This window comes from Marmota flaviventris, chromosome 3, assembly GCF_047511675.1.
Source record: "Marmota flaviventris isolate mMarFla1 chromosome 3, mMarFla1.hap1, whole genome shotgun sequence".
Taxonomy (NCBI): Eukaryota; Metazoa; Chordata; class Mammalia; order Rodentia; family Sciuridae; genus Marmota; species Marmota flaviventris.
This window is the reverse complement of record NC_092500.1, coordinates 62,846,718-62,874,649: the sequence shown is the minus strand read 5'-3', so window position 1 is coordinate 62,874,649 and position 27,932 is coordinate 62,846,718. Positions and strand designations below refer to the sequence as shown.

The following is a 27,932-nucleotide window of genomic DNA, read 5'->3' as shown; positions in this document are numbered from 1 at the left end:
AAACCCCTGGTGCCCATAAAAATAAAAATATTAAAAATATTAATAAGGGCTAGGAATATAGCTCAGTTGGTAGAGTGCTTGCCTTGCATGCAAAAGGCCCTGGATTCAATCCCCAGCACCACCACAAAAAAAAAAAAAAAATAATAATAAATAAATATGGTGACTTATTTAGGGTGAGCCAATGGATGAAGAGGTTAGGAAGATGGAAGAACTAGGATGAATCTCTGGTCTCTACCTGGACGCTGCTACTCTCAATCAGCGTGCATGTACACACACAACTCAGAGGTAGAGAACACGCTTAGCATGCTATGTGTGAGGCCCCAGTTTCCAACCCCAGCATCCCCCGCACCAAAAAAAGGATAGAGGATATGGGATGAGGAACAGGCTTAATGAAAGAAGTAAATAATGAATTCAGTTTTGTTTTTTACTCTCACTACCCTATCTGGACTAACCCACCTACTTTTCCACTCATCATTTCTGGCTGACTCAAAGTTCTAGACACTGCTTTTTTTCAAATCTCGTTTTTTTTTTTTTTTTTTCCTGCCATCTGCAATCAGATTTATTCTTATATTTTATTTTTCTTTCTTTCTTTATTTTGGTACTGGGAATTTAATACAGGGGCCCTTTACCACTAAGCCACATCCCCAGCCCTTTTTATATTTTATTAGAGACAGGATCTCACTGAGTTGCTTAAGGCCTCACTAAATTGCTGAGAATGGCTTTAAACTTGTGATCTCCTGCCTCAGCCTCCTGAGTTGATGGGATTATAGGCATGCACTATTATGCCCAGATATTTTTAAAAATTTTTTATTTGCAGATGGACACAATACCTTTATTTTATTTATTTTTTATGTGATGCCAGGGATTGAACCCAGTGCCTCAAACGTGCTAGGCAAGTGCTCTACCACTGAACCACAACCCCAGCCCCATGCCCATCTAACTTTAATAAAGATATTGGCTCCCCTATCTTTAATCAAACCCTGCCTGGATCCCACATGGGAACTTCTACCCAGTGGCTAAGGCTTTACATCCCTTCACTGACCAATAGACTCCCAAACAAGTGGCCATCACAGGACCAACAAGATCACTATTGTGGCCTTTGGATGGATGCTCAATAATAAACCGAAGGGCTTGCCTAGCATGTGTGAGGCACTGGGTTCCATCCTCAGCACCACATGAAAATAAATAATATGAAGGTATTGTGTCCCTCTACAACTAAGAAAAAATATTTTAAAAAATCAGAAAAATTTAAAAATAATAATAAACTGAAAAATGGTCCAAGTTTGCAGTGCACAGTGGCACAAACCTGTAATCCCAGATACACAGGAGGATCATAAGTTTGAGGCCAGCCTGGGCAATTTAGCAAGGCTCCAAGCAATGTAGCAAGACCCTATCTCAAAGGGCTAGGGATGTGGCTCAGTGATAGAGCCCCCACCTGGATTCAGTCCCCAGTGTAGAAAGGAAAAAAAAAAAAGAAAGGAAGAAAGACACCATAGTACAAGTTTACAGAAAAATTAACACTGGTAAAAAAGTCAGAGGGAAGAAAGCTAAAATATATCAAGAAACCAGAAATTGGACTGGGGCTGTGGCTCAGTGGTAGTGCACACTTACCTAGCATGTGTGAGGCACTGGGTTTGATTCTCAGCACTGCATATAAATATATAAAATAAATTATTAAATAGAAGAAAGTCCTCTGAAAATAAATTAAAAAAGAAAGAAAGAAAGAAAGAAACCAGAAACTACTCAGATGATACCTTCTTCCTCTTACCCTCCTAATGGCAAATGGCAGTTACAGCAAAGCAACACCAAGAGCCGTGTTTCATGCTCAGGCGACAACACTGTACTTATTCCTTGTGGTTTCTGGTGCTCTACCTGTTCAGAGAAACATCTCTAGCAATGAACTATGGAAATGAAAGTATAGTCTTAATGATTAATTCAGTTTTAAACCAGCAGGTTTGAGGTGCCTATAGGGGGTGCCAGTATCCCAGTTTCTCCAACCCGTTTCTTCTAGACCCTCTCTGGGACTTTCATCCTTCTGGATTTCTACTCTCTGCCTTTTTTTGAACAAGATTAAGTTGAAAAACAACCTCCCCCCACAAAAACAAACAAACAAAACCTCCTTGTCAGTTTCCATTTCTGAACCCACAGTGAACTCCCACCCCCAATTTCACAAACCCAGGGCCCCTATTCCCCTCTTCTTCCTCTTTAACAGTCATCATCCCACCTTCCCTCCTGTCTTTGCAAGACTAGGAAGTGGGTAGAGGAGGGGAAATGAGAAGAGATGACCAAAGTCAGGAGGGCCCCTCGAAGATGCTGGGTTTTGTTCTGCGCCTTTTGGTTTGACTTTTCTGCCACCCAGTAGGGCTACAAGAGAGGTCCACAGGGTTAGCTGCTGTTCTTGGGAGTAAGTGCTGGAACTGAATTCTGAGGTTAAGGAGCAGACCCTTTCCCCCACTGTGAGAGGTGACCAAATTCTCCCTTTCAGATCGCATAGCGGGGGTGGGACAAGAAGGGATTCTAGCATATCTGCAAACGGCAGTCTCAGTGAGTTATAGTCTTGACATACATGAGCTCTCAATGAACCTTTAAAAGATTCGAGAGGGTTCATTTTGCAGATGGGGAAACTGAGGTCCAGAGAGGCTAAGACTGGCCTGAGGTCACTGGATGGAGCCAAGCAAAAACTAGAGCTCAGATCTCTAGGCCCCTTCCCCACTTCTTTCCGTGCCCTGTCTTGCTGGCATGGGTTTCCCACCAGATTCACAAAAGCCTGGATTCTTTCCTTTGTTTGAGACTAGGTCTAAATCCATTTCCCTGGAATCGCAAAGCTTATCAAAGGAGCGGCTTAGCCTAGGGAACACTCCTTTTCCCTGTCGCTGGCGCCGCCTAGTGGACTTGTGGCAAATTCTAAACAGCCGAGCTGCAATCCCAAACCTGGACTAAAGATTCCTCTGGACTAAGTTTACACTAGCGGGGTGGGATGCAAAGCTAGACTGCGCTAGCTTTGCACAAGTCTCCTACCTTGCCTCCTCCCAACTCCGTTTTCCTATCCCCCTCCTCTTCCTGGCCCCCTTTCGGCGTGTGGGTCTCCTTCACCCTACAGATACATCTCCCGATCAAAGTGCTCTCAAGTCATTGGGCAAAGACAGAGGCTGAGTCTTGAGGGCGGAGGGCAGAACGAATCCAGACTTTATTGTCAGGGAGAGGGAAAAGAGGAGGGCCAGGGTTGCTACATTGTCAAGCAGAAGGAGTTGATGGGGAGGGAAGGCCTGTTGTGGCCATCTCCCTCCCGGGTTGGAGGCTGGAAGGGCTGACAATACAGAAACCACAGAGGGGTGGGGGTGTCACGCCCCCGCCCGAGTTGTGCAGTGGAGGGGACAGCCGTGAGGTCTTGGAGCTGGGATGGGGGAGGCTACAGACTCGGCAAATCCTGCGGAGAGGGAGGGGCGGGGGCGAGGCTTCTATTGCTTTTTGCTCACAGTTTTGCGGAAGGCGAGGCGGGGGTGGGCTTGGACTGGACACCCCTTGCCCCCCTCGGTACCCCTTGGGCGATGGGTGCTGGTGAAAAGAATGGAACCCGGACTGGGGAGGAAGAAGGCTAGGGAAGGGTCTATGGAGGCATCTCCTTGGTCCCACCCAAGTGCCAGAGATGCCACCAAGTGCTGCCCCTTGCGTTGGGCCCGGCTAGCCCTGGGGCTGGGGCATGGTGCGGGGCGGGCACAGTGAGGTTGCCGGCGGTAAAACCAAAGTGCTTATGAGGGACCCAGGATCCCGCTTGCCCCCCTCCCCCTGCGGAGGACGGGCGTGTTCACGGAAGCGCTTCAGTTTAGGGTAGGGGGCCGGAGTCCCAGAGTCCGCTTATTGCCAAGAAATCCATTTCTGCCCCTCGGGCCCCGACCATGGCTTGTGAACCCCGTTTTGTGCTAGGTTTGGGGGGGAAGGGCTGGATGGACATGGCTTTTGGGAGGGGGGGTGTCTCCAAGGGGGCTCGGGGTGAGACGGCCCCCCCTTTTCTAGGGGAGAGGGAAGGGCAGGGGGCGGGGTTCCCTGAGATCTGGGGTGTTCCCCCCCTTCTGAAGCCCCCCTCCCCCACTACCCTCCCCTTTCCTGGAACCCCGTACCTCGGGGTGGGGGGGAAGGAGAGATCATTCAGGGAGCGCCGGGAGGGGCGGGCTGGGAGCCCGGAGGCCTGGGTCCCGGCTGGAGGTGGGGGGTTGAATGGGAGGGGACAGGGGTTGAGGTCAGTAGGGGGAGAAGAGGATGGGTCCGTGCGCAGTTCGGATGGGTCCCGGGGCCGGGTGGAGCAGGGGGTGGGTGATCGGCGGTCCCTGCAGAAGAGGTGCAGCCGGAGCTGGACGCAGGGACAGCGGGGAGCCTGCTGCCGCTGCCATCACCGCAGCCACCGCCAGGGGGCTCGGGAGCAGGCCTCCGGCTAGGGACTTGGGCAGCTCCTTGGAGAAAGTCAGCGTGCCCTGAAGCCAGAGAGCGCAGGGAGGTCAGGCGGCGGTCCATAAACCCCACCTCTCCTGGGGCCCCGCCCGCGTCCCTCTTTCCAACCCTCCGCCGAGTTTCCCAGCGCCCTGGCCTCACCGCCAGCTCCCCGGCGCCCCTCGGTTTCTTGTGACGGCTCAGTAGTGGGTTGGGCTTCCCGGCCACGCCGTCTCGGTGCCGCCGGCTGGAGATGTGCTGAGGAAGCGATTGGGTGGTGGGTTGCGATCCCCCAGAAGAAAGCAACCGCCACGGTGCAGGGCCACCTCGCTGATAGCCCAGTTTCTGGGTCCATTCCCTTTTTTAGCACAGGGGTAGGAGCCCGAAGAAGGGGCCTCACGCAAGCTCTTTGTTCTCCTGACCCCTCAGCGGGTGGAGCTTCCCAGAATTCCTGGGGAGGGCCTCAGACTCACCTGTTTCAGTTGGACCTCCGAGTTGACCTTGACATTGCAGATCTCACAGTGGAAGGTTCGGTCTTGGGCAGGAGCCTCTGGTTCCCCGGGGGTGGGAGGCCCCAGCCTAGGGTAAGCTTTGATGGGCCCCAGCCCACTTCGGGCCTCCAGAATTGTCTTGTGCTTAGTACCTGGATCCCGCAGAGGGCAGGAGGTAAGGGGTAGAGGAACAATTTCCAGGCCTACTAGACCTTAAATACCCACATTCCCAGTGACAATATTGGGAGGGATTTACAAGTGTGGGGTTTTTCTGAGCCCCTTGGGTTCTTCCTAAACCCAAGGTGGGACAGAGGAGAATCACAAGTGAAAAATGTAAGGTGGAGGGGGAGCTGAGGCAACAGGGGGCTAAGGACAGAGGGAGATGGCTGGGGAAGAGACAGCCTCATAGGTCTTGGAGGCTCCGGGGGACGTTGGAAGCCAGGGACTCAGGGTCTAGGAGGCAGGACGGGCAGAGGACTGGAGAATGTGATTGGGGACAATCCATACCTTTGTTATGTGCCTCAAGCTGGGACAGGGAGTTCACAGCCACCTTGCACAAAGCACAGTAGAGCAGCCGTTTGGCTTTCTCCTCCTCTTCCTTGCTGCCCCCAGGCAGGGGAGCTGAGGCTGAAGCCCCCCCTTCACCTTTGATTACACCCCGGCCAGTTTCTGGAACACTTGGGGGGGATGGGGAGCCAGGCTGTTTCTCTGGGGATCCTGGGGCTGGACCCAGTCCATTTTCCGTGGAAACTGTTGGGGTAAAACATGGGTCACCCAGATAGTTCCTGGAGAACATTCTTCATGTGGATACCTAACCCCATTTCCTGGAGGGCAAGGGCCCAGGAGTCCCCACCCTGTGACAACATGCATGTTGTCATGCATGGGTCGGAGCCAGATGTGGTTCAGTTGCCACAGGCTGGGTGTGAGACTCCAGTGCCTGGCTCATTCTCCATGAGCTAGGAATGGCTAGGGGGGGTCTGGCCCCACCAGCCTACCTTGAGGGTAAAGCTGGAAGTCTGCCAGCCAGAGGGTGAGGCATAGAATAAGGATTCATCCCCCAGTGGCCTTCTAGCTGTTGGAAGGGGCAGAACCAGGACGAGGGAGGGCCAGGAGAGAAGGATGCAGGCATGGCAAAGGGAAACAGAAAGAGCAGAACCAGAGAGGAAGAAACAGGGATGCAGGCTGCTCTATAATTCATGGCTCAATTAAAGATGCACAGGCCCCAGGCCTCAGCACTGTGTTCTGGCCTCTGTACAGGGGAAACTCTAGCGCTCCCATTCTCGCTCCAACAGACGATCCAGTTTCCGGGTCAAGAGGAGGACTGCAGTGGGGGTAGGGAGCTGTTGGGAAGGGAACTCCTGACCCCTGCAGATGTCCATCCTATGATTCTTCCGCTTATTTCTCTTACTCATTTCTGACATCCTCCACCTTCATCCCAATCCAGACAGCACATCCACTCCCATTCTGGATAGGACTTCATGGTTTATGAAAGCAGGACAGGCATAGTTATCTTGCTCTGTATCCTCAGAAAGTATAGGAACTAAATGAAGTAATATGTGTCAGGTACCTAGAACAGTGCTATGCAAGAAATGTTAACTAGTCAGATATGGTGGTGCCGGCCTGTAATCCCAGCAACTCAGGAGGCTTAGGCAGGAGAATCAAAAGTTCAAGGCCAGCCTCTGCAGCTTAGTGAGGCACACAGGATCTTAGCAAGAATCTGTTTTAAAATAAAAAGCAAAAAAGGGCTCCATTCCCAGTACCACACACAAAAAAGAAAAGAAATGTTAACTATCTCCTACCACCACTACTACCACCAATGTCCCTGCACTTTACAGAGATGTTAAACTGAACCAACATGATCAGGCTAGGAAGCAGGCAGAGCACAGTTAGGACTCAGGCCCGCCCTTCTATCTGTGGATGCCTGAGGATGGTTCCCAGTGTGTGTGTGTGGTGAGAGTGGGGGCGTGGGTGGTGCACAGGCTTGTTTCTCATTCTTCTTAGAGTGAGGCAGGAAGGGCAGGCCAGCATAGGAGGAAATGGGGACAAGGGGGATGTTAGGTCTCTCTGGAGCTGGCCATGACTGCCACTGGATGTGGTAATCCTAGGATGGGGTGGCTCATATCTTCCTGTTTCTATATTCCCTCTTCCCAGTCTTTTGAAGTTGAGGATGGCCACTGGCCATGAGGGAAAAAGAACTTCGGAGCTGGTTTTTGTAAACCTAGAAATGACCTCAAAGATCTTAAAAGTCTCACTCTCTTATTCGCCAGAAAAGAAAACTGGCCCAGAAAAGTTCAAAGGTCTACCCAAGATCATCTAGGGAGTTCCTTGGGTTTCTCGGGTTTAGTCTTCTCTGAGGAGAGTCCCAGCAGGGCAGGTACTCAGACATCCCGGATTCCCTCGCCCAGCACGAAGGGGCCTCTCTCTGGATTGGATGGTTCCCTTTTTCTTGGGGAGGTTTGCCAGGTGGCCTCACCCTAGCCCCTCTCTGAGTCACTGAGCAGAGAGGACAGACAGTGGGGACTCTGTTGAGAGGAGCTGGGGCAGGGGGTGGGGGTGACAGGATGGAAATTTTACATCACTGTGCTTGGCTCCAGGACCCACCTTGAGTGGGAGTGGGGGTGGGGAGGGAGGGAGGGAGGGAGGGAGGGAGAGAGAAGCAGAGGAGAGTTCTGGAAATGGGGAGAGAACAGAGAAGACAGATTAGTTGAAGGATGTGGGGGATTCAGACACACCTGGGCGGGGGGCTATGCCTTCCCCATTTGGGGGGGTGCTTCCTGGTGGAGCTGGGTCTCCAGGTTCCCGGATGCCAGGCTCTCTGCCTCGGGTCTTGGCAGCCTCGATGCCTTTGACTCTTCGGGCGTGGCGGTTACCCTTGTAGTGTGCCTCAGCCTGACTCTTTAGGGATGGAAGAAAAAAATGGAATCTGAGATCACTTTTCATCGTCTGATCTCCCCACAGGGCTCCTCAGCTCCTAAGGTGGCCTCAGCGGGCTGCAATGAATCTCCCTGCATGCTGAGATGTACAGCCCCATGCTGATCAGTCTGCTGGTTCATGAACCTTGGGCAAACACCTAAAGTGTGAGTCTCTGGGAATCTTAGCCCAGAACTGTACCCCACTACCATACCCAGGGCCTGACTGCTGACTGAGGCCCTCCACCTAATCCTGGGATAGAGAGGAGGGGACCACAAACCTGTGGGAGAATTCTAAACTGGGAGGGACCTAAAATGAAGTCAGTTGGCATCCTCTTAGACCCTAGGCCTATGTCCTGCATCCTGTGCCCCCAGGATTCTGCCCTTGCTGCTTTTACTCTCAGACTGGATGTCGCAGGAGCTCTGATGCCTGGGTTCTATCCTGATGACTCCCCCTAGGTCTCATTTTCCGTGACTCCTCTACGGACACTCTAGAGGACCCTGGCCTTAAGCCCAGCTCTGGAGACAGAAGACAGCAGTAGAGACAGCTGTCAAAACAGAGCCACTGGATGGGGGAGGGAAAGGGAGGGCAAAGAGAGGGAAGAACTATTTGCTATTGGCTCCCCACCCCTCCAATCTTGTTCCCTCCACCAGTGAGCAGAGAAAGGGTTGGTAGAAAGGATGCCTGGGGACCAAGCTAAACAGAGACCTAATGCTGGGTTGATCTTGGCTCCACCTACCCACCGCCTGCCCCTACCCTCCGCTCCCATTTGTACCCCTGCTAAGAATGTACAATCCTGGAGGCCCAAGGTCACTTAGACAGGGGTAGAAATAAAAGGTGTAGATAGGCAGGAAAGAACACTGGCAGCCCAGGGGGAGGGCGGTGGTGTGCAAGGCCCATGGCATGGGGTTTGTGCATGTGTATGTGTGTGTACTGGGTAGAGAAATAGAACATGCTTTTATTTCTCTACTCAGCAGAATGAGGCCCTGCTGTTTTTCTCCAAAAGCTCTCAGCACATGTACACCATGAAGTTCCCTCTAGACCCAAAAAGGAGTCCCAGTGAGTCTCAGAGGGAGGACATCTGGATGGCTGGACACTTGGGTTTGGGGTGGCTTCTCTCCATGGGGAAAGTCCCATGGGAGGGGTGTAGGGGCCAGACTTGGTGTGTGATTTGGAGGGAGAAGGGTAGAAATGGGGTGTAGAGAAGAGGAAACCAAGGGGTTAGAGGGAAGTTAGTGGGCCCAGGGAGGAGCCTAGCAGAGGCCAAAGAGGACACAGGCTCTGCAGGGGAACCAATGACCTAACTCAGCCCTGCACCCGAGAACCAGAGGGCCAAAGGCCACACTCCCATCCAGATACTTGTGTTCTAATACCTCAGTCCCTGAGGGAGGGAGGAAGGGGTCAGCCTCAGAGGATGGGTCTACTTCATATCAAAATAAGTGACCTCTTATTTCCCTGAAATGCCTCCTAGTAGCTCTCACCTCTCCCACAGTGTCCCCACTCCCTGTTCTTCCCCTAACATCCCCTTAATCTTTGCCCCTCACCCAGAGTTCCCAGTCTCTACCCTCCCTCAAGGTCCCCTGGCTGCCCCCTCCCCCACCAAGGGTGGGACAAGCAGCTGGGCTTCTTACCTGAGAATTGAAGCGGATTTGACAGACATTACAGGAAATGACGGGCCGCTTGGTCTTGAGCAAGGGTCCCCCAAAAGTGTGGGAGAGCACAGCCTTCTGCACAGGGTCCATCTGTGGAGGCAGGCTAGGGTGAGCCAGGAACCCAGCATAAGTCCATCCTCCCCCAACTGGCAGCTCCTGGGTTAAACCAAGGTCCCAGAGCTTTTTCAGACTCTAAGCTCAGTTCCCTGATTCCTCTAGCCCAATCTTCATAGCACTGGAAGGGACCTGATCGAGGCATTGGACCAATGCTTCTATTTCACAAAAAAGTAGAAGTGGTTTGCCCAAGGTCACATCATGAGTTAATATCTGAGCTGGAACCTGATCCTGGATTCTTGCCTTGGTTCATCATACCATGAAGGTCCAATTCTGTCATCTTGACCTGTCTCCTATAGCTAGCGAATCTGCCAGAGGCCTGCTGACATGAGGGACCAAGGAACCCTAGAACCTTTGGGCCTTCCACTGAAGCTTTTGAACCCTTTTGGTCCCCTTCTGGTGTAAGACTTTCTGTCAAGCCCAGCCTCTGGTTCCAGGAGACAGGTATTCCTCTCTTCCCATTTCTGGGACCCAGTTTGCCCTTAACACTTTTTCTCTGGACTTTTTGTTTTATTTTTTGGTATCGGGGTTGAACCTAGGGGTATTTAGTCACTGAGTCACACCCCCAGCCCTTTGACCTTTTATCTTTTTTTTTTTTTTTTTTTTTTTAATTTAAAGACAGGGTCTTGCTGCATTGCTTAGGGCCTTGCTAAGTTGCTGAGGCTGGCTTTGAACTCATGATCCTCCTGCCTCAGCCTCTGGACCTGCCACGAATACAGGTGTGTGCCACTGTGCCTGGCTCTCTGGACCTTTTTTTTTTTTTTTAAATATTTATTTATTTATTTTTAGTTCTCGGCAGACACAACATCTTTGTTGGTATGTGGTGCTGAGTATCGAGCCCGGGCCGCACGCATGCCAGGCGAGCGCGCTACCGCTTGAGCCACATCCCCAGCCCCTCTCTGGACCTTTTAAAGGCAGCACCTTCTAGAGAAAGTAAAAGAACCAGAAGAACCAGGCATGATGGCATACACCTGTATCCCAGTGGCTTGGGAGGCTGAGGCAGGAGAAATTGCAAGTTCAAAGCCAGCCTCAGCAACTTAGCAAGACCCTATCTCAAAATAAAATATATATTTTTAAAAAAAGGGTCAGGGGGTGGTCTCAGTGGTTAAGCACCCCTGGGGGTTCAATCCTTGGTACAAAAACCAAACAAACAAATAAATAAATCAGAAGGGAATAGGTGGCTCTAGCAAATAATGGGGAATAAGAGGGGGACCTGGACAGTGGACAAGCCTAAGGCAGCCCAGTGATCTTCTGAATCTTCTTTCCCTGATCACAGGGCTTCTGAGAAGGGCTGTGGGCTGGGCAGGATTAGGGCCATCTCTGCCTCCACCCTGGGTCAGCAGATGTCTTTGCAGTCTCCTGCCAAGAGTTCACATGAGGAGGGAAGAGGATGAGAGTTCCTCTGAGGCTTTTTACTATCAGGAGATAAAGCCAGGGCCTAGAGGCATGAAAACTGCCTTCCTGAACAGCCCTCCTCCCCTTGGCCCACAGGCGGCCAGGGAGACTGACTGGAATGCAGTTGAGGCTGAGGAGGATTGGGTGATGGCTAAGACCTCTCATAAGAACAGACCAAATGAGGGGTGAAACCTTATCTTCCAGGTGGAAGTAAGTAAGACACATTGCTGGGGAATTGGGGATCCTTAGTTCCTTGGTTGAATCTCTGCTGGTGCCCAGGTTTTAGGGTTCCCAATGAGACACTGTGAGAGAAGGATCATGAAGCAGGGGCAAGTCTGGAAGCCCAGATGTCTGGACTTCCTTGCCTGCCCTGCAGGAGTCTCACCGGCTGGTTGGGATTAATATCAGGAAAGGGGCTTTCAGCATCCCTTGTGAAATGAGCGGCAGCCTCACCTACTCTGCCTCATTTTGGCAATGGTGGATGCAAGCACAGGACTGGATTCAGATAAGTGTCTGACAAGCATCAACCTCTTGACTGACCCTGGGCTGGAAGCAGCCTCTCTCAATGCTGTCTTTTCATAATCTCCCATCAACTTTCTGGAAGCCCCAGTTATGTTCAAGGAAACGTCAAACAGGAGAGGAATGGATGTGTGTGTGTGTGTGTGCATGCGCGTGTGTGTGTGCGTGCACGCGCGAGGCAGGCTGTGATCAATCTGTGCATGGGTGGAGTGTGAATGAGTGTCATGTACTGTGTGTACATCTTTTATGTATCAACAGTTCTGTGTTGGGGGCTTTGCTGACACCACGAATGGTCAGGTTGTGTAATCTTCAGCTGTGTGTTTATCTGTGTAAATATATGATGTGTTTGGCAGAAAGAAAGACAGACCAAGTTGGAGACAGGCTTTAATCACAAAGGGGAGACAGACTGCTGCTCTCAGCTCCCAATCTCCAGGTCTAAGTCATTCCTATCTAGAGACCCCCCCCAACTCTGCCCCAGGGTTCTCCTAAACCCTGGGCTTCCTCACATGCTGGGTGGGGAATGGGAATTCAGCCCAGACAGAAACCCAATCTGGGCCAGGAAACCTAAGTAGAATGAAAACAGTAGGGAGAGAGGAATGGGATGCAGAGGGGAGGGCAGAGACTCCTGGTTCTGTCTCTACCCCACCCCATTGCCCCAGCCTATTCCCATGTGGGATAAGGACCCAGGACCCTGAGGATGAGATGTGGACTGATCATCCAAACCTCCACCCCTAACAATCCTGGCCCCACCTGGGTCCCTCTTCCAGGGTGAGAAAGTGACTCTTGCACAGACTTTTCTACAGGTTAAAGTCCAGAAACACCAACTGGGGGCATGGAGGGTAGCACTGGAGTCAGGCAGGCCTTTCCCACCTTTTCTTCCATGAACAGGGGAGACACCAAGTTGAAGGTGAGGACTTGTGGGCCCAATCCTGGTGCAGGTGGAATGTGAGCCACTGAAGTACTGCTCTGGGCCAAGGTCAGGAGGCCCCGGTGACCTAGATGAAGGATCCCTGGGGAGAAGTGGAGGCCAGCATCTCCCAGAGACCATCTCACTCTACAGCCTCTTCTATGGGATGTTGGCCTACACGCTGTCTGGACAAGTCCACCAAACAGTCCCCGCCCATGTGCCCTCCAACAGCAGATGTGAAGGGGAACAGCTTTCTGAAGCTGGGGCAAAGTGAATCAGGAAGGGCAATGGGGATAGAAGGGAGGAAACTAGATCATGATGGGGAAGCTCTGATTATATTTCCTTCCATTCCCCTTTATGTATTGGAACCTGCTGTCCCTTGTTTGACCACCCCACTTCCCCACCCCTCAAAAAGAGGTGACAAACCACAAGGGAAAGGGAGTGGAATCTCAAGGGTGGGAAAACCTGAGGAACAGGAAGGATTGACATGGGGAAGATAAAAAGAGCAGGTGGAAGCTGGTGGGGAAGGGGCGCTGGGCCAGGGCTGGTGAAGAGGGAGCTGAAAAGTGAGGTAATTTGAGGGTAGGTGTAGGACCTGCCTGGAAGTCTGAAGATCTGAGGGATTCCAAGGACCTGGGGACCAGAGGTTAGGGTATCCGGTATGGTGGCATAGTCTGGGGACACCAGCCGGGATCCTGAGGCTGGTTAGGGCCGCGCCGGTGTGGGGGATGGGCCGGACAACCCGCGGACGGGGCGCAGGGAGAGGTGGCCAGCCCCGCAGGGGCGGGCGGGGATGGGGTGGGGGGGCTCTGCGGCAGCGCGGAGCCCGAGAGAGAGGAGGGGCCGGGTGGCTTACCCTGCGGGACCCTGGGGGCCGCGGCTCCATGGCCCGGGTGGCGGACCCGGGCGGGGGGCCGAGCCTGGCCGGCCGGGCAGGCCGGGGACGCGGCGCTGGTTGCCCGGGCGGCTCGGGGCTGTGAGGCCGGGCGGGTCGGGAGTCTGGGAGGCGGCGCCGGCCGGCTCTGGAGCCCGCCCCAGAGGCGGGGCCGAGGGCGGTCCGAGGGCGGGGGCGGGGACAGGGAACTGGAGAGGAGTGGAGGGGGCTAGACCGAAAAGACTAGAGGGGATGTTCAAGTGCCGCCGCTGCTTCCCGGAAAGACCCTCTCGGGCGAGGGGCCACTTGGCTCGGCCGTAGGCAAGGAACAGATGACCTAAGGGGCCTCCACTGGTGTTCCTTTTTGGGTCCAATGTTCCCACCAATCCTATGGTCGACTCTGTCTAGCTCGGACATTTGTCCTTTCTTTCACCTCTTCTGCCCTGATCCTCGCTCCTCTGCTGACAGCATTTCTTTCGAGTCCGCAGACGACCCATTCCCAGTTCCCTCTGCACACAGTCCCTGTGCTGCACCTTTTACAAGCCTCTTCCCCCGCAGGGGTGGGAAATCGAGTCCAGGTACCCAGGTGTCAGGCACTTCTCTCAGCGATTCCTTCCAATGATGGAGCTGGGCGGGGGCTGGCTCTCTGGACAGAAGCGACCTCAGACTAGGGAACACATCCCTAACCTCTTCTCACCCCCTCCCCTCGCCCGACTCCGGCCAGCGCACCAGGTTCTCTAAGCTTAAACCACGCTTCGTGCATTTACTGCCCTCTGGCGGTCGAGTGGGGACAGTACTGGGGCGTGAGCGGCAGGAAGGTAAAGCAGCCCACTCCCCAGGACACCTCGTTCTCTGTGGACAGGGCCTGGGATCCTACTATCTCATCTCCGGGTCTCATCCCCTCACAAATCTCCTAAGGCAAAGACATGACGGAACCAGGGATCTGGATCTAGTGAGGGGTTGCCTTTGGGAGATAGTGAGGGACGTCCAAGGGCAGAGGGAAGCAGTGGAGTACCTGGGAGGAGAAAGGGGAGACAGTAATGCAAGGAGGGTCTGATGGGTAGGAACTGCCCAGTAGGAAAGAGAGCTGGAGGTACCAGTCCACAGACCGCCAGAGGTGCCATGAGCAATAATATCATCTCCAGCAGCACCTAATGTTGATTGAGCCCTTGGAATGTGGCTGCTCTGTACTGAACTCTTTGCATGGATTATCTAATTTAATCATCACAACCACTATCTGAAGTAAGTACTATTATTATCTTCATTTTATAGACGAAGGAACTGAGGTTTAGAGAGGTTAAATAATTTGCCCAAGGTCATAAGCTAGTAAGTGGCTGAACTGGGATTTGAATTTAAACCTGGGCAGCTTGACTCCCAAGCCATGTACTTAACTGCTGCACAGTACTTCCAAAGGCCTGTCTGCAGCTTTTCTGCAGTCCTCATTCCCCTGCAGAATTTGACACTATTGGTGCAGCCCGACACACTCTCTCCCTTGGCTTTTCCAACTCTACAGGAACATATTTCCTCCCCCGCCCCCTCCAGTGGCTCCTCTGTTTCCTTTACTGAGCCTCCTCAGGTTCCCACTGCCTAATTCTGCTTATTCCTCAAGACTGAGTCCCTGACCATCCTACCTTTCTCTTTCTGCTCTTCCCTTAAATCAAAATAATAGCAATAACGTAATAATCATAGCAGCTGATACTGATTGAGCACTTAGTTTGTGCTAGGCATTATGATTATATAATACAATTGTTACAACTTTGTGAATTAGTACTATTACCATCCCATTCTCTGGATGATAAAATTGAGTTTCAAGATGGTTAAATGTCTGGCCTAAGGGCACACAGCCAGTACAGTGGAACATCAATTCACATCCTGACCCTCATGTGCCAAAGATGGTGATGTTCAACACCCTGCTGCACTCTCAAGCCTATTTTTGCTCATGCCCTTAATTCTCTATCTACCTATCTATCTATATACCTATTTATTTATTACTGGTGATGGGAATTGAATCCAGGGCCTCATGCATGCTAGGCAAGTGCTCTCCATTGAGCTACACTCCCTGGCTGAGCTACACTTCCAGATCCCATGACTTCTTCTTTTTTTTCTTTTTCTTTTTTTGTTTTTGGTACTAGGGATTGAATCTGGGGTTCCCAGCCCTTTTTATTTCTTAATTTTGAGACAGGGTCTCAGTAAGTTGCTGAAAGTGTCATTAAGTTGCTCAGGCTGGCCTTGAACCTGCCGCAGTCTCCAGAGTTGCTGGGATGACAGGTGTGCAGCTCCACACCAGGCGCTCATGGCTTTAAACAGCTCCACTAGAAGCAGTAGAGAGAGGAACCCTGTGGAACTCAGAAACCTGGGCTATTTATTTATTTATTTTTAAACAGAGAGCTCTTTTTTTAAAAAAAACATTTATTTTGTAATTGTGGGTAGACACAGTCCCTTATTTTATTTTTATATGGTGGTGAGGATTGAACCCAGTGCCTCATGCATGCTAGGCAAGCACTCTACCTCTGAGGCACAACCCCAGGCCCAGAATTAGATAGCTTTGCAACCTTAGACAAATCACGTAACCCTCTGAGTCTATATTTTCTTACCGATAAAATAGGGATATGGCACTCCTATAATCCCAACTATGTGGGAGACTGAGGCAGAAGGATCTTGAATTCAAGCCCATCCTGGGAAGATCAGTGAGACCCTGGTCTCAAAACAACATGAAAAAGCAAATAAATTTTAAAAATGGAGACAGTAATGGGCTGCTGAGACATGAGGGTAAATATACGTCAGGTATTCAGATAGGGGGAAGTATCCCCCACACCTTCTGATCCAGTTATACTCAACAAATGGCATTTTCTTAAGGGTTCTTTTCCAGTCCTTGTTCACGTGATTTGCTTCAATCTGGAACATTGTCTAAGGCCACTTTTTAAATCCTACTACTAATTCTTCAAAACCTAAATTATGGGCTGGGCACAGTGGCGCACGCGTGTAATCCCAATGGCTTGGGAGGCTGAGGAAGGAGGATCGAGAGTTCAAAGCCAGCCTCAGCAAAAAGGAGGCGCTAAGCAACTCAGTGAGACCCTGTCTCTAAATAAAATACAAGTAGGGCTGGGAATATAGCTCAGGGGTTGAGTGCCCCTGTTTTCAATCACTGGTACCAAAACAAACCTAAGTCATGTTACCCACTCCATCTAGGTTAAGCCTCTTCTCCTCTGCTCTCCTTTTTCCTGCTTAACTTTGGTTGGTCCCTTAGGTACTTCCATATCCAGCAAGTCTTGTTTGACACTGCCTTGGACTCCCATGCAAGCTAAAAGCCTCTAACACAGCTCCTCAACACCACAGGGTAACTGTTAACTTGTTATTACTCCTACTAAACTGTGAGGTCCCTAAGGGGGAGAACTGAGTCCTGTATCCCTCACACCAGGCACAGTGCCCAGCACATGATATATGCTCAAAATTTTTTTCTTTGGTTAAATTGAATTTTTGTTAGTGTTTCTGTGACAATATTCATAATCTTCCCTCTGTTCTACTGTGTACATATCTTTTTTCTTCTGAATATAAGGTCCTTTAAGAGAGGACTGTCTCATATTTACCTCTCCTGTCTGCATTGTACATAGAACTGCTTACAGTCAATACTCAATTTTCTCTTGTAAAATAAGAATAATAACAATAGCCGCCCCAAAGGGTACTATAAAGGTTAAAGGTTAAGATATGAAAAGCAATCAAATGTATGATATGTCAAGATCGTTGTATTGTCATGAGCAACTAATAAAAAATAAATAAATAAATAATACTAAAAAAAAGCTATGAAAAGCACTTGTAGACATTAAAATGCAATTGAATGTTGGGTTGGGTTCTTTTGGAGTTTTTGGAGAGTGGCTATGGAATAATGACAATTCTATTTGGAGTCAGATGTTATGGATTCAAATTATATCTTGGACACATATTATTGTGTCAACTTATATAAATTACTGAACCCTTGCTGGATGTGGTGCATGTCTGTAATCTCAGCAATTTGGAAAGCTGAGGCAGGAGGATCCCAAATTCAAAGCCAGCCTCAGAAACTTAGCAAGACCCAGACTCAAAAAAAAAAAAAAGGCTGGGGATATGGTTCAGTGGCTAAGCGCCCCTGGGGTTCAATCTCCAATACAGGAAAAAAAATTACTAAACTCTGCAGAACCTCAATTTTTGTTGTCCCATTTGTCAAACAGGAATATTAATGTCTACCTTGTGGGGTGGTTGTGAAGATGAAAAGGAGTTGGATAAAGAAATCCTGCATCCTCCAGCCAGTATGTGTTTGTGGCCAAGTGTGCTTTCAGGGTAAATGATCTGGGTTGAGTAAGGCTGATTCCCCCCAACCTTTAGCTTCAGCCCTCTCTCCAGGCCTCAAGTTCTAGTTGACTATTGCAGAGGCTGCAGTTCACACTTGCAATCCTCCTGCCTCAGCCTCTGGAGTTGCTGAGATTATAGGCACCCAGAACCACACCCAACTCTTGGACCTTTTTCGTTCAGCGTTCTCTGGGATCTCTCTCAGCGTGTCCCAAAGAGTTCAGCACTCTCCACCCAGACAGCCTCCTCCTCCAACCCTGCCTGTGTCCTGTAACTTCTTCCTCCCAGTCACTTAGGCCTGGACCTTGGAGTCATCCTTGACTCATCCTTTCTCTTCTCCCCCACCCCTGAACACCAGTTGGTTACCAGGCCTGTCAGTATGTCCTTGGAAACACCTCACCCTTCCCCCTTCCTCTTCCTCACCCTGCTGCTGCCACTGGCCCAGACTGACTTCCCTCCAGGCCCACATTGCTGGGGCACCCTCCTGACGGCCACCCTCCTCCAGTCTTTGCTCCCTTCTAGCCCCACTTCTGACTAGCCCAGTCACCTTCCTCCTCCACGGCTGCTCTTAGCAAGTCATTCTCCTGCTCAAGAATGGACAGTGGCTCCCTATTTCATGTTGTAGTAAATAGACAACTTCACCAACCATCCAAGCCCTACCTACTGATCCTACCTACCCAGCTAGGGCTCTAGAGAGCTAGAACTTAAGCAGGCATGCGTGTCTTCCTGCTTATCCCCTCCTTCTGGATCCAGCATGTACACCCTGCCACCTCCTCACTGTCACTACCACAACTTGGGTCTCATTACTTCTCTGGATGGTCTGCCGAACACGGAGGACTAAGATCATTCAAACAAAGCACTCCATGTGTTGGTCGATAGCAAGATCTCAGTAAATATTAACTATTATTATTGTGGTTAATACTATACCAGAGAGCTGACAATACTTGTAATTGACTAGAAGTGAGGAAGATTAAGTTATAAGAAGAGAGAAAGAATTAAATACAGGAGAAGCAGAGGGCAGGGGCTGGGGAAGGAGGGTGGGGAAGATGGCGGCTGCTACTCACAGTGCTGTAGTTGAAGAGGCCCAGGGTGGGAGCCGGCTCCAGAGGGAAGGGCAGAATCTGTTTGAGGTCCAGTGGAGGCTGCATGATGGGGGGCTGCCGCAGCAGAGGGAGGGGCCCTGCCCGGCTCAGGCTGCCTGGAGGGCAGAGAAAACATTCTGTAGGGTAGGAAGATTGAAGCTTGGGAACCCCGCCCAAGCCTGGCAGTCCCACTCCCTAGCTGCTCCCCCCTCACTCAGAAGTGTGACCCCTAGTGCGAGCACACGTGTGAGCAGTGTAGACACACTTCCCCTGCTGGCTCCAGAGCACTGGAGCAGGTCCTCCACTGTGGGCCTTCCCTTCTGGGTGGTTTTCGCTTCCCCCTTCTCTATCCTCCCTCCCCCAAAGACCTGTGGGTATTTTACAGACCCAGGAAAGCCTAGACCTTCTTTGCAGCCTGCCTGCTGGACCCACAGGGACTCTGAGCCCCAAGTCCCTGGCCACTCCTTTCTTCCCTGGCATTCACTGCCTTCTCCCTGGATATTCAAAGGTTTGTTATCATCCCAGGAAGGACGGAGTCAACTGGGTGATTCATGCCACTCACTGCCCAAGGGGACCATGAAGCTAAGATCTGGGGCAGGGGCTGCAGAATCTTTCAGGTTCCCTGGAGTTATGATTTTGTTCCAATCATGACCCTTAATTAACTGCTCACCTCTCTGGAGGCAGGTAGCCAGTGGGTGGCAAATGCTCTGGGAAATGGATGGCCTGGGCCACCCTCTGAGGCCCCTCTCCAACCCTCCTTAGTCCTCCCAGACCCTTTGTCTCACCAGGAGTGCTCCGCTCCAGCTCTGCAGGAACAGCCACCACCCGGCCTCTGACCCCAAGGGGAAATGAAAGTGCAGGCCTGCTCTCCAACTGCCCTCCCCTGAAACCTTCTTCTCCCCACTAAGTCATAGGAGGAACTCTACCAGCTTCCAAAGGGAGCCCTGAGCGCAGGGGCACCCAGACCCTCTGAGTTTCCTCTGGCCCAGCTGCCTTCTGCAACCCCACAGTCCCCCAGCTGCGGAGCTCTGGCTGCCCTCCACTAGTCCAGGCACCCCCTGCCAGCAACAGGGGTTCCCAGGAACAAAGCCCTGCTTGCTTTGCCCCGTCCTCCCTTGACCTTCCTAGGGCAGGGGATCCCCAGGATCCTCTCCTATTCCCTCCATAGAGACTTCCCTCTTTCATACCTTCAGTTTCTGGTGCCCGCTGCCCCCAGGCAGTGGCCTGGCCCTGGCCCCCCAGGGGCCTGGGCCTGACAATGTCCCCTTCCCTTGGTTCTGCCCTCTGCCCCCTCCCTTGCCATCCCCCTCCCCCAGCCCAGTCAGTAGAATCAGCCAATCAGAGTCCTGGAAAAGTGGGGCAGAGGGGAGGGCGGGGGAGCAGGGATTAGGGGAATCTGAGGCGAGAGAGAGGGGGTGGGGAGGGCTCAGGCACAGCTGGGGGCAGGGAGCTGGTCCAGAAAGGTCTGGAGGGGGTCTCTCTCTTCTACCCAGTGCCAGGACTGGGTGACCAGGGTGCCTCAGGCAGGGAAGGCTCAAGACTGCTGGGAGTTTGGGCTCACAAATTCTAGGGCCTGGAGGAGAGACTAGGATGCTTGGCTTTGGCCCTTAAGCTGCTGGGGGTCTGTATGTCTTGTGTCCATTTCCTCCTCTGACACCTTCAGGGTTGGGATGGGGTGGGCAAAGACAGACAGCAAGTGAGAGGAAATGGTAGCATGGCAGAGCAGGAATAAGTAACTGAGGAAGAGGACAGAGACACTGCGAGAGAAGAGGGTCGAGAACCATGGAGATGGAAGAGAGTGAGATGCAATAGAGACACTGCTGAGAAGCGGGCGCAGAGCTGGAGGTTAGGGTGGGAGGGCCAAAAGGCGGAGGACGGAGAGCGGGAGAAAGATAAAGAGAAGAGAGTGAACAGAGAGACTAACAGCTTGGCCATCTCCCCTTCCCGATCTGTCCCCTCATGGCCTCTCCCCCTAGGCCCCACCCGCCTCTCTGCCTGGCACCCAAGGCCAGGGCAGCCTTAACGAGCCTCAGGAATGGTGACAGAAACCTGAGTGCTCCCAGAGTCCCCAGCATCCCGCCCCCACCCCAGCAGCTGGTTTGGGGCTGGCACTTGACCTGCTGGAGCACCAGGGACTGCAGAGTGGCTCTCCACCCTCTAACCTCCCACTCCTCACACCCATCTTAGAGGATAGAGCTGAGTTCCAGAAAAAGCCGCAGGAAAAAAAAATCGAGGAGCCACTATGTGCCAGGCAATGAATTCTGAGTATTATCACATTTAATCTCGGAGGTGACCCGGGCTATGAGGTGGCAAGGATTCTATGAAGGAGCTGATAATATTTTTTTCCACTTGATATGTGAGGAAACCAGGACTGAGAGTAGTTAAAAAACTTGGCTGATGTCACACAGCCTGTAAGTACCAGGGCTGAGATTCAAATCGAGATCTGTCGCGCTCTATAGCAAGTTCTTTCTCTGCTACATCACTCCCAAAGGGCTCTAATTTAACTCTGAAGCAGAGATGTGAGCACAGGCTTCCATCTGGTTGAAGGATAGGATGGGGAGAGCAAGTTCCATGCATTTCCTGGGGTTGGAGTCCTCATTTCAACTCCAGAGGGGATAAAACAAAACAGGTACAGCCACTCAGTTCCCTGTGGCCAGTAGCTCATCTTTTCCACTGGTGTGAACCTTGGGGTGGGGGGAATGTGAGAGAGGGGTGAAATAAGAGTGGAGTAAGGGAAGGACTAGAGTGGACAACTAGAGATTCATTTTCTCCTTTCCAGATTCCTATGTCCTCCCGCTCCACTCTGAAATCTGAGGTGTGGAGAGGGGCAGATGGCAGCTTATGGGTTCGGTGGGCAGAAACAGACTTCTTGGTTTCATGTAGCTCAAGCCTCAGGCTCTTCCCTCCCCCTCCTTTTTCTTGTACTAGGCATTGAACCCAGAAGTGCTTTAGCACTGGGCCACATCCCCAGCCTGTTTTTCAAATTATTTTGAGACAGGGTCTTGCTAATTGCTTAGGGCCTTGCTAAAGTTGCTGAGGCAGGCTTTGAATCTGCAATCCTACTGCCTCAGCCTCCCAAGTCACTGAGATTACAGGTGTGCCTCACCACACCTGGCTCCCTCCTCCCCATTTTCTGAGAAAACAATAGGTGCCACTTTTTGAGGGCTTACTATATGCTGGGCACTTTACATACATGGTCTTCCAGTGCATGATCCCTGTGCACTAGTTGGGTGGCTAGCTGGTTTCTCTGGCTCTTTCAGTCTCATTTCTCATCTGTGAAATGAGAACAGTACCTGCCTCACAGAGCTGATGAGAGGATTGAACAAATCCATGTCAAGTGCTGGCGTGCCACAATGAGAGCTCAATAAATGTTTGCTGAATAAATGAATTCTCATCTTATAGATGATGACAGCTGGCTCAGAGAGGGAGTTATCTGACCAAGGTCACACAGCTATTAGGGCATTTGAACACTCCTGGCTCCAGAGGCAGAGCTTTTAAGCACTACATTTTTTCTGGGGGAAGGAAAGGGAAAAAGACAAGACTATAGGAAGGGCCAGGTGATCAGGAACTGAGGTAAAAAATTTGGGCTTTTGTCATTGGGCTGGGTGAGGGCTTCAGGCAGGTTTGGAGGAGAGAAGGAGAGTAAATTGGAGTGTGTGCAAGTGAAGCACCCATGTTAGGCAGGGCAGGGAGGAGCTGGGGCCTGGCTGGGGCAGGCTCCTCCAGAGAGCAGCTCATTAGAGTAATTACCTCCCGCAGACGGAACCCCACCCAGCTCCATGGGGAATTGCTACATGCTTTATTAAAGACAGTTCCCAGTGCATTTTAGAGGGGCCAGCTCACAGCTCCTCAGATAGTGGACATCTGCCCATTTCCATACCCTGCTTAGCCACGGGCACTTTGATCTTACTCTGGATTCCCTGCCAACACTAACCCATCACCAAGCTGCATCTGGCTCCTCCATCCCACTCAGGCCTGGTCTCTTCCTCCTTCTCTTCCCCAGAAGTTCTGGCCAAGTTGGGAGGCCTAGCTCTTTGGCTTTCAGGTGGAGCCCCGGCCTCAGGCCCTGGTGGAAAGAATGGGAGCGCCTGCAGTGAGCTGGCTCAGGGTGTGGCAAAGCCTGAGTAGGCACAGGAGCTAGGAGAGGTGCTGGGCAGGGCTGGGAGTAGTGCTGCTGGTCTGAAGGGTAGGCCAGGTGAGACTAAGCTCAGAGAGAGGCACTGGGGTTAAGGTTGCAAGTGGTTAGGGCTCAAGGTGGCAAAATTCACAGGGTCAGCGCTGGGTTAGAATGGGAATTAGATTTTGTGGCCAAAGGGAGGAATTGAGATATCATCTCTCCATCTCCGTTTCCTTTTAGGCCTTTTGGCCTCTCTTCCTTCCCCAGAAATGCCTAAACCAGGGTGGGGAGTGGGTGGAAATCCTTGAGCTCCTGGGTCTTATCTTCTTGACCAAGTCCAATGTATCTGTCCCCTTCTGCCCCATCCTGGCAGGAGGCAGGTTGAGAGCTGGAAAGGCTTTGAAGTCAAAGATGAAAGAGACAAGGGGATGATTATGAACAACTACTCAAAACATCATCCCTAATAACCCCAGGGTGGGTGTGGGCGGGAGCAGGGCTTAAAGGGAGGAGGAGATTGGGAAGGGAAGAGCAGGGAAGCAGACCTCTGGGAAATTTGACTGGACGAGGCCTCCTCCTAAGTCCTGCCATTCACTGCACCAGGGACTCCATTGGAAAGGATGATGCAGAAAGGCTTGGAACTAGGAAGCTGAGCCCAGAACCACCTTAAACCTGGGACTCCAACTCTAGATCTTGAGCAGGCTGGGTGGGGACATCTTAGGGTCCCTCCAGGGCCACCTAGCACACGGACTCCGTGGTTCATTCTAAATGAGGCATTTAGAGCTGAATACCTTAGTGTGGGTCCTGAGAGGGGGACCTGAGCCTGGCAGCTTCCCCCACCCACCTCCTTCCTCAGAGAGGGCTAAGGCAGGGGCTGGGGGTAGCCCAGTGGTAGAGCTTGTGTTTATGTATGCATACGTAAGACTCTGGATCTATCCTCTGCACCAATAAATAAATAAATAAATAAATAAAATAAAAATTTAAAAAAAGACTGAGGTTTGAGGGTCCTGGCACGCTTCTCACCCCTTGGTAGCCTTGGCACAAGGAAGGAGTTAATTACAGCTTGAAGGCAGAGTGCAGAGATGGCACAGGGTGGAGGACAGTGCAGCCTGTGCAAAGGGGGTCTGAGTCTAAAGTGTGTTGGGGGTGTCCCCCTAGAGGATGGGGGTGGTATTCAAAGAGGGCTGTGGAATATCTTCCCCTACTAGAATACTCTTGGGGAAGAGGCAGGGAAGAAGTCATTCATGTCTTGCTTCTCTCATTCACTTGATAGATAGGATGGAGTGCCAGGTGGAGGGGAGTGAGACATGAAGTGGTGAGACAGCCACACAGGAGGAGGAGAGAAGGAAGGCCAATGGGCCTCTGCTAGTGAAGTCAATAGAGTAAGGGGAGGTCAATTGAAAGAAGAAAAGACAAGCAGAAAAATAGCAGAGGGTCTCAGGAGAAGGATGAGAGTAGGAGCCAGTCAAGCCCTCTAGGCATCAGCATGGATCCAGGTGTCCCCAGTGTGGGGAGGGAGACCACAGGTGTCTGGGCTTGGTGGGGGGCTCCCACTACAAACAGGGCACAGGAACCGGCCTAGCCAGGGTGGAGGGCAGAGGTCAGAGTAGGTCTGTGCACTACTGTGGAGGCAGGGCCCAGGGCAGGGGCCTGGAGCTGGAGCTGATGCGGAGTCCAGAGCACAGCTAGGCCCTCTCCTCCCCCATCCCTGGGGCTCCCTTCCCGATGTAGGTCATGAGGATGGGGTGGCTGTGGCTGACGGGCTGTCAGAGCCCAGCGGGAGTTCCCCTCCCCCAGTCTTACTTTCCCCATCACCCCTCCCTCTCCTGGTGCCCCCGGCCCAAGGCAGGGGTGGAGGGGAAGAAGGAAGACGGGAAGGAAGGGCCCAGGCAGCCAGAGCAGGGAGAGAGAGGGGCAGGTCCCGGCGTGTTGGGGCAGGATGGCTGCGGAGACAGGATCTAAGCCGCAGGAGCCCTGGGATGGACAGTTTCCCACCCTCTCTTCTCCCCAGCCCCCTTATCTTCAGCCCTCAGGTTCCCACCTCCCACCACACTCACCTCGAAGCTACACCCACCATCTTCTCCCCCCGCCCCCCACTTCCTCCTTTCCCTCTTATCCTGGGCCCAGAAGGATGTCGGAGTGTCAAAGCAAAGGGTAGGGGGAAGCGCTGAAGGGGACGGGTCCGAACCTTTCCCCCAACTCCACCAGGCCAGGACCAGCCCCCTCCCCCAGCCTCTCGTAGAATGTCATATAATATTCATGAGCCTCATGAATACGCAATGTTCTCATTATGGGGCGGGGGTCTCACTCCGTTCGGCCTCCCCCACCTTGCCGCTCCTTAGACCACCGGGAGAAGCGGCAGCTTAGCGAGGGGAGGAAGGGACCCCAGATGTGGAGCCAGATGAAGGGGGAGGGGGAGCCGGTCGCTGACTGGCGGCCGCAGTCACCGCGGTGCCGGGAGGTGGAGGGGGGTGACCCACTGAGAGGGACCCAGGAGCCGGGAGACTGGAGTCGCAGAGCCCACTCACCGAGGATCATGCTGGGGACCCAGGCGCCCGGGGTTCCGCGTCGCTCTGTCCCGGGGGCCGTTCTGGCCGGGCTGGGGGTACGGGGGGAGGAGTCGGGGGAGGAGCAGAGGCCGGCCGAGGCGGAGCGGGGGCGGGGCCCGCAGCAGGTGAAGACGGGAGGAGGGGGGACCCGGCACCCCGGGCTCCGCGAGGGGGCGTCCTGGCCCCTCCCGCTTCCTCTCGACCTTCTACTTGCTGCCCCTGATCTCTGGGCTTCACCGAGTCACTGCAGCCGGGGTTGGGGGAACCAGACGCCCAGAAGACCGTGAGGTGACGGAGGAAGCTGAAAACTGAGAGGCCTGGGTCTGAGGGCGGGAAGTCTAGTTCTGGGCTGATGTCGGGCAGGCTGCTGGAGTGCTCTGGGGAGGGATGGAGCCCCGGATTGGGGGGCACATGATGAGCTGGGAGGGGGTTGGAGGGAGGTGCTTCGGGAATGTTTGGGTCCTAGTTTGTTTTTCTTTTCTTTCTTTTCCTTTTCTTTTTTCAAAAACTGGGGCTTGAACCCAGGGGCGCTCTACCACTAAGTTACTTCCCCAGCCTTTTTTATTTTGAGATATGGTCTCCCTAAGTTGCTTAGGGCCTCGCTAAGATGCTGAGGCTGGCCTCGAACTTGCGAACTCCTACCTTAGCCTCCCCAGTCGCTGCGATTCCAGGCCAGGCGAGGGCCACTGAGATCCACCGGTTTGTTTTTCTAATTTAGGAGCAGAATGCCTGGGGGCTGGGTGAATTTGGGGGTTGAAGATAGATTTGAGTTGATCAGAATGCCTGGGTCTTTTAAAGAAATTTTTGGGGAAGAGACTGCAATCAATTCTCTTGAGGATGTAGAAATAGAAGGTTGTAGCTGATATCATTAGCATAACTGGAAGATGACAGAAAATCCAGAACTGAGATGCAACTTTGTAGAGATGACCTGGATTGGCTTGGGGAGGGAGAGGGTGTACGATTCAGGGAGAGCTTCTATGAAGAGCACGGTGAAGTGGAGGAGAGAATGGAAAGAAGGACAGATATTAAGAGTTGGGAAGAATGTCAGTTGGGAGGGGGCACACAGGACACTGGGATGTATTCTAAGGCCAACAAGGGGCCTGGGAAGAAGTTAGGCAACTGGGACCCCAGCACAAGGCTGGAGTCTGGGAGTCTGCTGAGGTGTCTGGGGAGGATGCAGCTGCTACAGCCTGGACCTGTCCACACCTGCCTGGAGAGGGAGGGTGCCAGGCAGATTTCCCAGAATGCCAAGCAGCCAGCTTCAGGCCAAACCCAGCCAGAGGGAAAGGGGGTGTGCTTGGGAACAGGAACACTTGGGATTTAGGGAGGGTGGAAACAGGGAGAAAGAGGTCAGTGGAAGGGGTGGTGGGATTAGAATCTCATAACTGTTTAGGAGGGGGAAGGAGGACTGGCATTCCTGGGTTCTGGAGGCAAGTTAGAGTTGGATAACCAAATAAGGTGCAAGAAGTTTGGGTTCCTAATTCTGGGCACCAGCGATCTCTTGCCACATTGACTTGGTTTGAAGAAAAGATCTGTTTTTGCATCTATCAAGGTGCTCTAGCTCAAGGGCAACAGAATGCTGGGGGTGCCAAAGCCTTGGTATTGTTCTGACCAAGAGGTTCAAAGATCTTGGGACTATGACCTGGCTGTCCACGATTGGCTTTGGGGGAGGATATGAAGTTTCTATGTCTCTCAGAGGAGGTCCTCTTATGGTATGTGTGTGTGTGTGTTACCAGGAATTGAACCCAGGGTTGCTCTACCACTGAGCTGTATCCCCAGCCCTTTTACTTTTTAAGACAGGATTCCACTAAATTGACCAGGCTGACCTTGAACTTGAGATCTTTTTGCTTCAGTCTTCTGGCATTACAGGTGTGTCCTCTTGCTCTGGGTCTGAACTGCCACCATAGGGTTCTACCCCAGTGTCATAAACCCTCTTTTCTTAGACCTTGCCTCTACTCTCCTCTTCCTGTGTTGTCTCTCTTGGGTGGACTCTAAGACTAAAAAGGGCCAACGCTAGGCATGGTTGACCTGTGATAGAGCCCCCTTTGCCCTTAGTCCTTGTTCATCTTTTCAGGGACTCCGAGAAGAGGGTTTGCTTATCTTACTATGGGGAGGCAGCTGGCTGGAGGGCGGGGTGACCTTGCAGGCAGCTGGGGGTGGGGAGTGTGGGGTGAATTCATTATTGATGAGCCCTGCACCCCAGGCTACTAATGAGCCCAGGCCGGCTGCTCTAATTGATGTCAAGAAACTTGAGACCCCCAGATCATCTTCCCGCCTGCCAGCTGCCTCTTCTGAGCCCCCTCCCCCTCCACACGCCCCCAGCTGCTCTGTTCACTTCCTTCCCTCCTCTTTTCCAACTCCACCAACACAGACAAGGATAGGGCTCGGGCCTTCTAGCCCCCCACCCTTGTGTTCCTCTGGATTGTTCAAGTCTCAAGGTGGGAGGCACTTGCTCTGCAGGGCTACATGATTTGGGAGAGGAAACAGCCCAGAGTGTTTCAGCCTGGGGATAGAGAAGCTGGCTCTGGATTACATCTGTTTCATTTTTGAGCCCAAGGAATTCTTTCCTTGAATTGT

At 52.3% G+C, this 27,932-nt stretch overlaps 1 protein-coding gene and 1 pseudogene across 4 annotated transcripts; both read right to left on the bottom strand.

The window, feature by feature from the left end:
* Positions 1 to 1,738: 1,738 nt before the first annotated feature.
* Positions 1,739 to 1,925, bottom strand: LOC114104088 (small nucleolar RNA U3; annotated as a pseudogene).
* A 1,236-nt stretch (positions 1,926 to 3,161) lies between these two features.
* Positions 3,162 to 25,410, bottom strand: Znf385a (zinc finger protein 385A). 4 transcript variants are annotated; one of them, XM_027950015.2, is made up of 8 exons: positions 25,335 to 25,410; positions 18,675 to 18,808; positions 9,458 to 9,568; positions 7,649 to 7,811; positions 5,424 to 5,666; positions 4,899 to 5,068; positions 4,588 to 4,683; positions 3,162 to 4,469 (listed from the first exon to the last, which is right to left on the bottom strand). In XM_027950015.2, exons 1-8 carry the CDS (start codon positions 25,342 to 25,344, stop codon positions 4,239 to 4,241), a joined length of 1,158 nt encoding a protein of 385 aa, XP_027805816.1. In that variant the 5' UTR covers positions 25,345 to 25,410; the 3' UTR covers positions 3,162 to 4,238. The 4 variants fall into 4 exon arrangements, with proteins under 4 accessions (XP_027805816.1, XP_071465892.1, XP_071465893.1 ...); XM_071609791.1 differs by lacking the exon at positions 25,335 to 25,410 and adding an exon at positions 19,880 to 19,961; XM_071609792.1 differs by lacking the exon at positions 25,335 to 25,410 and adding an exon at positions 19,363 to 19,455.
* Between the last annotated feature and the right edge of the window lie 2,522 nt (positions 25,411 to 27,932).

Bases quoted from the DNA above. Each gene is read 5' to 3' on its own strand.
- Znf385a (XM_027950015.2), bottom strand. The intron at 5,667-7,648 runs GTGTGTCTGAAT...TTACCCCAACAG, and splicing joins AGGCATAGCCCCCCGCCCAG to TTTCCACGGAAAATGGACTG. The intron at 5,069-5,423 runs GTATGGATTGTC...TGCGGGATCCAG, and splicing joins GCTTGAGGCACATAACAAAG to GTACTAAGCACAAGACAATT.